Source organism: Neodiprion lecontei, chromosome 6 (assembly GCF_021901455.1).
Source record: "Neodiprion lecontei isolate iyNeoLeco1 chromosome 6, iyNeoLeco1.1, whole genome shotgun sequence".
NCBI lineage: Eukaryota > Metazoa > Arthropoda > Insecta > Hymenoptera > Diprionidae > Neodiprion > Neodiprion lecontei.
Genome location: NC_060265.1, coordinates 2,031,405 through 2,040,285, shown reverse-complemented (window position 1 = coordinate 2,040,285; position 8,881 = coordinate 2,031,405). Strand labels below are relative to the sequence as shown.

General features: G+C 41.1%; 2 protein-coding genes across 4 annotated transcripts; one reads left to right on the top strand and one right to left on the bottom strand.

The window, feature by feature from the left end:
• Positions 1-172: 172 nt before the first annotated feature.
• On the top strand, positions 173-3,363 carry LOC107218701 (coiled-coil domain-containing protein 22 homolog). 3 transcript variants are annotated; one of them, XM_046742625.1, is made up of 7 exons: positions 173-425; positions 633-804; positions 880-1,180; positions 1,241-1,488; positions 1,556-1,993; positions 2,080-2,523; positions 2,612-3,363. In XM_046742625.1, the coding sequence occupies exons 1-7, from the start codon at positions 376-378 to the stop codon at positions 2,729-2,731; spliced, it is 1,773 nt and encodes a 590-aa protein (XP_046598581.1). In that variant the 5' UTR covers positions 173-375; the 3' UTR covers positions 2,732-3,363. The 3 variants fall into 3 exon arrangements, with proteins under 3 accessions (XP_046598581.1, XP_046598582.1, XP_015512150.2); XM_046742626.1 differs by having other exon boundaries at positions 175-425; positions 1,574-1,993; XM_015656664.2 differs by having other exon boundaries at positions 175-425; positions 2,083-2,523.
• A 138-nt stretch (positions 3,364-3,501) lies between these two features.
• On the bottom strand, positions 3,502-5,160 carry LOC107218700 (28S ribosomal protein S27, mitochondrial). Its single transcript, XM_015656663.2, has 2 exons — positions 3,967-5,160; positions 3,502-3,894 (listed from the first exon to the last, which is right to left on the bottom strand). Exons 1-2 carry the CDS (start codon positions 5,029-5,031, stop codon positions 3,613-3,615), a joined length of 1,347 nt encoding a protein of 448 aa, XP_015512149.2. The 5' UTR covers positions 5,032-5,160; the 3' UTR covers positions 3,502-3,612.
• Positions 5,161-8,881: the final 3,721 nt, after the last annotated feature.

Genomic DNA, 8,881 nt, shown 5'->3' with positions numbered 1-8,881 from the left:
ATTTCGATACGGACCTATAACAAGTTAGCCAAAAGCTCAAGGCTGTATATACCCCGTGCTTGATTTTCTCTCTCTTTCTATCCGCACGATTCCCTTCCACTTGTGCCAACCCCAGCATCTTGTCATCCACTGTATCTGTTATTACGTCTATGCTCTCTATTCTGAGCACGACTCGATCACAGATTTTTATGTATAGTTAGAAATCTGTGGACTTGATTGACAAGCCGCGCCATCTGTCTGGCTCGTCTCGCGACCTCCTGACAGTTATATATGACAGTTCTATCGTCGACAGAGGTTAGAATCGGAAGGTGAAGAATACGAGGCCATCTCTGAATCTTCACCCTATTTTCACGGCGGTTCGTGCACTCATGTGCCATGGAGGAGGTTGACAATATTATTATCCATTCCCTGCGACAAATCGGCTGGTGAGTTCACCGATCGCAAATTGATCCTGTAAGCCTTCCTTGCTCCTTCATCCCGCGTTATTTGGTCCAGAAAAGTGGGTGGAACCGGTTTTGTTGTTAACCTGCCCTTGCGATGGTCGTTGTTGATATTTTGTAATTCCGGCAATATTTGGCAAAGTAACGCAGTGAATTTCAATTATCAATTTATTTGATTCGACAAATTTTCAGCAACATCGAAGAAGATGTGACCAACTTGGGCCGATTCAATACTGAGCTTGTTGTGGAGGCCACCGTCAGGTGCCTTGACATCATTCGCCCTGGGCTTGGCATTTCCACGATTGTACCTGCAAACATGGCAGCTAGATTTAGATTGGGAGCGACACTGGCTCAAGCATGTTCGGTAATATCATCAAGGAAGGAATCGTGTGTCAAAAAATAACTGATATCTCGCAACGTTTGCAAATTTTCATTCTAGGAACTCGGATATCGAGGCGATATTGGCTATCAGACGTTCCTCTACAGCTCGGAGGTCGATCTTCGACGATTACTCATGTTCCTTATTGAAAAACTACCCAAGGAAAGCGACAAGTCTTTGAATGAACCTACGAGCAGAATTGCTTTGCTTGAACGTCAAATATCTGGGGCAGTTTCCAGTGATCTTTCTCTCCCATGGCTACCACACTATTGTCACAAACGGGGCGTTAGGAACAAGGGATGCACAGATAGGCGATATCGGAGTGTGGACTTGGATATATCAACACAAGGCCATGGAGATGGTAACGTTTGTTTTCCAGATGAGATGCAATTGTTATAACAAGTTATGATTCTTATTACAGATTTTCAAGACTATCGCGTTCACTATCAGAAACCAATTACTGATCAAGTACCGGATGATCAATATCTTGTGCCTTCTCTTGTATCACATAATGCTAAGTTAATTCATGAGTCTGCTACTAATATTATCGAAAGGCTGCAATGGCTCGATATGCACAAATTGAGCAACGAAACGGTGGAAGATAAGGTGTACAGCAAAAATGATGTTCAGAGCAGGTTTACTTTGAACCAGAGACTGCAATTTTCACAAGTAAATAAAGTTAATTATGTGGTTTTTTTATATTATCAATTATAATTTTGCTTTATACCGATTAAAGTATCATTTTGTTTCACAGAATACTCAAAGTGAAGAAAAGATTCCAGTTACCCAGGCACATACAGAGACAGTAACGTCTTTGAGTCGAGAAGAAAGACGAGAATTGAAAATAGACCAAGTCAAATCAGAGTGTGAGAGTTTGAGAAGTAATTTAGATGAACTTCAAGTAAACGTGAAACAATTATCGTCCAAATTGTCCCAAGTGGATGTGACTTTGAGGAATGCGGAAAAAGAAGTCAAGGATTCCGAGGAAAGGAGAAAAATCAAAGCTAGAACTTACGATTTACTTCCAAATGGTGAAGAAAATATTAAAAAATTAGAGGCACTGGTTGAAGCTAGCGCCAACAAATTAATTAATCTAGCTACTCAGTGGGAACGACATAGACGCCCGTTGGTCGAGAAATACAGGGACGAGAGAGCCAAGTATTCGACAAAAGCCGTGAGTAGTAATACATATTTTTCTCAATGTGCATGAATTTACATTGATGAGATCATATAATCAAGAGATGTTTTACGAATTTGAAGCAGAGCACGAGTCGCAAAAAATTGGATGAAATAAAATTATTGAGAGAAAAAGAAAAGGAGCTCATTGAAGAATCCCGTAACAAAGATCAACAATGCACTCAGCTACTTGCAGAGATACCAAAATTACCAAAAGAATCGAATAGGTCTGCCTACACTCAGCGTATATTAGAAATAATCAACAACGTAAGAAAACAGAGATGCGAAATAGACAAAGTGTTGGCCGACACTCGAGAGATACAGAAGGATATAAACACCCTTACTGGACGATTGGAAAGGTCGTTCACTGTCGCTGATGAATTGATTTTTAAGGATGCAAAGAGTAACGAGGCTTCGAGAAAAGCTTACAAGCTTTTGGCTACTCTACATTCGGACTGCGCAGAACTTGTAACGTTAGTAGAGGAAATTGGGGCTACAGTGCGAGAAATAAGAGATTTAGAAGAACAGGTAAAAAGATGTGCAGACATTTCTCTGTAAACAACTTGATTTTGTATAAATTGTTGAAGTTCTAATTTTTTCTTTTCGTGTATTGCAGATCGATTCCGAATCTGCTAAAAACGTCGGAGCAAATCTTGAAAGAATTACTGCGGATTTGAAGCAAATGAAACAAGAAACTGCAACACTGATGGCGCAGCTTCAGAGTAAAAATTCGTGATAGCTCCGATACATGGACTGTAGGTTTAAATAAAACTGCCTTCGGAGGTCTAAGTTGTAATTGTTAATCGTTGATAAAAAAAAGAAAGATAGTGCGCTTGTACGGGCCCAATCAATGCTTATAACTGCCGCTAAAGTACGTAATAATAATCGTTTCCGAGTACGGCCATCGAATAGAAAAAAATTGATGAAAATCAGAAGAGCATCATCGCTCAAACCACATTAATTGCAAAGCTCAAAATTTGAAAATATCAAACTTTTAACACGGCGTAGTTTATTTTCTTAATTTTCCTATGCAGAGCTTCAAATTGATAAAATTTTCAATCATTATGCATAATAACATATAAATAATTATACATAACAGTACATAAATACCATAATATCAAGCTTATGAATAAATATGTACAAATATGTAAAAGCTTGATAGTATATATCTACTTTACAGTAGAGCCAATGACTACAAATATACTATAACTATAAGCAACCGAACATGGCAGTTTTTTGCAATGGATTTCATCGACCCTGTTGTGACTGACTTAGGCTATTATTTTATGAGGTTGAACGCAAAGTGTAATTGTTGACAAATGTAACCATTAAAAACAAAAAGTACCAAATTGTTCGAGGAATATGTAACCGTTTGTTTTTTAATTTATTTACCGAAATCCTCTTCCAACTCGATGTCGGGACTAGTAAATTCCGGTTCTGAGAGCATCTTCCGTTCAGTGAAGTTCAGATTCTTCAGACTTTTCAATAGAATGAAGTTTCGTCAGATATTTCATCTGTGAAATTTATTACTATCGTTGTATTACAGAACTAACTGTTAGATTAGAGAAGTGGTGAAAAGTTGCAAATAATAGCTGTGTATGAAATGTCTACAGTTAATCAGCGAGTTTGTCGAGCTCTGCTATGAACTTCTGGGGGTATGTAATCCTCGTCCTTAGCATTCTGTTGCTTGATCTCAGTTGGTTTGTTTTCTTCTTCATTTTCCCTACTCTCAATTATCAGGTCGATCTTTTCCTCGTTCTCAAAGAATGTCAACACTCGTTCTCTTTCTTCAAGGTCCTTCTTTATCTTGGCAACATTTTCTAGTCTCTGTTTTCTATCCAGTTCGGCTAGCTGTTGGTCAATCACAGACTGCCTCTGGTTTTCCCACTTAGGAAAGTTCTGAAAAATACATAATCACGTATCTCATACTCTTTAGTTGTTACGAATATGAAACTATCGAAGGAAACCCACCTCAAGTTGGGAAGCAATGTCCTTCTCCTCAAATTGGCTAACAGCATCTTTGACTCTTTTCTCCATAGCAGCTTCAAGACTTTCATTCACCAAGTCAGCAGCTTCCAACATTTTCAATTCCTCATTAAGAGCTTTGATTTGATCAGTGATTTCGCTCTCCGCAATTTTGGCCAGTTCATTTTTAACCAATTCTAATCCGTCACGATACAGAACTTGCTTTGTGTCATTCTGCGTCCATTCTCTGACCAAACTAGTAGCTGCATCATATTTCCCGTAAAATGTAAGGCCAATTAGCTGATAAGTTCTCCCAATCGAATCACCCATGTGTTTGCCATACATTGATAAGGTTTTTCCCACTAGATGAGCTGGCTTTTGGAGGTCAAAGTGATCGTCGAAGTATGGATTCCTAAGAAACCTGACTCGTACCTTGACCACTTCCTTGCTCGTGTCTACGACAGGCTCCGGCTCTTTCCAAGTATCTCCTGGATTCTTGAGGTACATGTGGCAGGCATAGACGACGAGTGCGTTTGATATTTCATTCTCAAAGTCTTCCTGAAGCATCAGTAACACCGCGGCGCGTGCAGCGGATGTGTAATCTTTACTTTTCACGAGCGAATCGATAAGAATGTTGAGAGCACAGTGGTCTGGGAAGACTCCGTAGTTTACTCTGTCGTGTAGTACGTTAAGAAGCCCGTCGATGCGGTTCGCTTTAATGAAGCTCCTAACGACGGCGTAATGAGTCGAGTCTAACATTAACGATGTTTCCGACGTCCTTCTCAGTTTGTAGAGAAGATCTATCAGCTCGTCGATCTCCTCACCATCTCCGCTTATCGCGTTTGCAAATATATCTATGTCGACCGCGTTCGCCTTAGTCTCTCTGGAATACTTCTGGCTAAGCAATATGTAAAATTTCTCTAAATCTACCTTTTCCAGCAACGGGGATGCGAGCCGCTTGTTCCACGCCTCGTCGCAACGGTAAGCATCGGAGAGGAACGTTCGTTTGCAATTCGAAACGTTCTTCAATTGTACCGCTAGTCTTTCGCAAATCCTCACCGTCTTCCACATCTTATCAATTCTTGAATCCTCTTTTTTGAAATATTTATTTACTGCTCCATGATCACGAGTTTTGAGGTTAGAATCAGGGTTAGAAAAACGGGAGCTGCTTCGTGAGAAACTGTTGTTTGCCGAATAAAAAGTTGGTCAACTTACATTGGCTTCGAAAACAAAGTCCCTAGATCGGCTAGTTGGATCGGTGCTATAGGATACAGGCAGTAGTGACATCTCACGAAGATATCGTCAATTTAACAATCTAATTGCGTATCAGCGGTCTCTGATGATGTAGACAAAGAGCTCATGATAAAGATTACACATTCATAATATTTATCTGTTTTAGAACGTTCAATCAGCGGAACCACATTTCTATTAAGACTGAAGAATTAACGAAAACTATTTCTCTTCCGAAAATAATGAGATCTACCGCTTAACATGAGATACACATTTGATTTTATTCCATTAATCTTTGGTAAATATATAATTGATCAAACTTTGAAATCTTCGATTAGGAGCTTTCAAATTCAAAGCACCTTTTAAATAAAGGTGTGATCATGTTTTTTTTTTTTTTTTAAGATTGCACGTCTTTTACCCAACATTCTGTTTTACTTAACGAAATTAACATTCATAATCCATCGTACCAATCGAGGTTCTCTATAAAAGCCTGAATCTTCGTGTAACGATCGGAGTAAAAATAGGTTGCATCGGCGTGAGTTCAAATAATCGATGAACAGACTGAGACCGATATTATAATCTGTGCATGCCAGAGCTAAGGACAACTCGGTTATTAAGGACCAGGACACGCCAGGCACTCGTTCGTTCCTGGTACGGCATACCTTGATCGTTCTGTCTTCCTCATGGAATAAATATGCCCTGCACTATGAGAAGCATAAATTTCCTTGATCGGAATTCACGTAAAATATACTAACTTAAAAATATTAATAATAGCCTAAGAATTATAACGGGTACGCGATATATGACACTTGGACTAGTCCTCTCTGTGGTGTAATCATAATGTATTCCATCAGTTCACCGTTTCAGGCAAATTCCACGAACGATCATTCGGAGAAGTGCATGCAAATTAACAGGCTTTGCATTTATTTTGTCACACGAAGTAAACGGAGGGTAGTAAATGTTTGTAATCAAACAGCTTTTTTATCGCTAAAAACCACTCGCTTATAGTGATACAATATTTCTAAGATGTTAGGAATCTCACGGTGAGACCATTCGAAGTTCCCAAGTCTGTAACTGGTTTTTTCCGTTGCTATTATTTGCGTCAGCGAAAAGAGCCCTGCAGCTGGTTCACAGTCACGTAGATATCGAAGATCTCGAGATCTCTTGAACTCTTGTGTAACGCGTTTCTTACGTGTCGTTTTCGCGTGGCATCCTGCATCTACCGTTCGCCAGTTTACGATTTTCCGGTCCCTACCGATCCGCAGACTTCCGGACAGTTGGCGGGAAAAATTGAATATCTGCGATATCGCGCGTCATCGTAGCTCCCTTCAGGGAGGTTGCGGCGAATTTTGGTCACCAAACAATCGTCACTCATTTGTAAAAATGTTAAGCTGTTCTCAGAAGTACATAATATTATACCACTATCGTGTAACTGTACAATTGTACATACATACTGTATAATTTTTTTTCTCGCTCACAAGAGAAGTTCTCCGCTACCGCAACACGACATCAGATTATAACCGACGAAATCTCGCCGCGCAACGGATTGGGCAAGTATTTTCAAGTAAATATGTGGGTACTACCCGACTGGTTCATGGATGGTTACCGTTCTGTTACATCATAAAACGTACCGCCGATTCCAAGCAGATTGCAAACACAACGGTGTCAAACGCGAATCTTGTTTTCCGTCTTCTATTTTTTTATTTCTTTATTTTTTTGGTCGTCGGTACAAAAGATCCGAAATTTTATTGCGACCCAGTGCAATCCTAAGACGTATTTTTAGTTGACGATATGCGCACTGGTACTCAGAGAAAGTAGTATGTGACGATAAAAGTATAGTTGTCTATCGCACTTCTTACCGTACTCTAACTTGATACGACCAAATCAAAGCCCGACAGCTGCAATGGCACGAACATTTATTTCTATGGCTCTCTTTTTGGCGCCACGTTGCTCAACCCCGCTTATGTCATACGATGGATCCTATAATGGAGTGAATAATTGACAGGTTCGTCGAGATAATAGAAAATGGAACAAAAATTGATTCACCTTAATTCGGTTATCGGAATTGTCAATCGTGTTCTGGACTTTGTATCAATAACGGTCAATGCGAATATAATACTTTCACGATACACGGTGGTGTCACACTTTGTTATCAGGTCGTCGTTCAGGACGCGCAAAGATATCGACTGACAATATTCATTACCCCGAATCGGGCATGCGGCTCACGAGTGTATCCGAATTACTGTCATTGCTGAAAGATTTCAGGTACCGAGTAATCGTGACTCGATGGTACATTATTTTTTTTTTGCAGAAATAAAAAACGGTGCTCCGGGTAACGAATTAAACAGGAATTCGCATTACAGATAGGTATAGATAGGAAAGCTACTCGAGTCATTGTGATCGGTAAAAAGAAAATGTCTATTTTCGCACGTTTACATGGAAGTTGTACAATCATCCGAGCGCCGCGTTACACTTTCTCTACGGAAACCTTATTTTTTTGTCAATTGCGTTGCGTCATGGTTTGACAATTGAGTACCCGCTAAATTGATGCAGCGATTCCTGCACCGAGCATGACGATAAAAATACTCCAAACATTGCGATATTCTTTTTTTATCTACTATTTTCTGTGGTAGAAGATTTTACGTTTTTGCGTCTGCGGCACGGACGGAGGGAGTGTGACCAAAGTGGTAAATAAATCAATTACGCGACCCATCTTAAAAACACAATGCAGTAATTCGGGTTTACCGATCTCGAGCGCCAAGACAAGACAAACTGTTTGCGCTTCTCCGTGATTTCTCGACCGCGGCAGAGTTGGAAGAGCGTAAATCTCGTACACGAGACGGAGTTGAAACGATAATTGGACGAATCGATCGATGGGCCGGATTGAACGAACCGTGGCGTTGTTACGTAACTTTTAATCGCTACAAAAACGTGTCGCTATTACGAAGACGAAAATGTGTATCACGTAACGGGTGTAGTATGAATGAGCAGCAAGTCGCGTCCTCAAGGATTTTATTATACTCAGAGCCTCGTGTCAGGTCGGAATTGAATGTTACGAATTTGTTATACCGCGCATACGTACGTGTCTTAAACTCAAACTGCACCGTATCGTAAACCGATGATAGTGCACGCGACGTGTGCCGCGGTGATTCAGCGGTGCAATATTTCCTCCAGCCTGTGCCAACCGCAGAAACGTTCGATATCGGAGGATTGGAAAACTCTGAGTGTGTGCAGCAAGCGGAAAGTAAAGATTTCCGAACAAACGGCAAAGCCTCGCACGTCTACTCGAATATCATTCCCCCCAAAAAGCCACGTATAAGAAAACATCCTCTCTTCTCGAGAATTTTCGAGAAAAGTACCGACTAAGGTCTGCGCCCTCCGGCACCGTTTCCGATCCGCGAGACCTTTTGATCCTGCGGCACGAGGAATTGGGCGAAGCCGCGCAGCCTCGGAGAGTATCCGCTGGTCCACGCACAGAGACATTCTACTATGAGTCTGGGGTGGTGGTTTCTGCAGGAAGTACGGGGGTGGCTGTCGAGTATTGATCAGGGGTACGAGCGGCGGGGACATTGCCTAGCGATTCTCGTCCCGGGTTGGGGGCGCGTTCAGGGATGAGGGCGATCAACGAGCCCTGCTGGGCGAGGGGCTGACGAAAGGGATAAAGGGACGGGGGGACGGAAGGCGAGAGAGA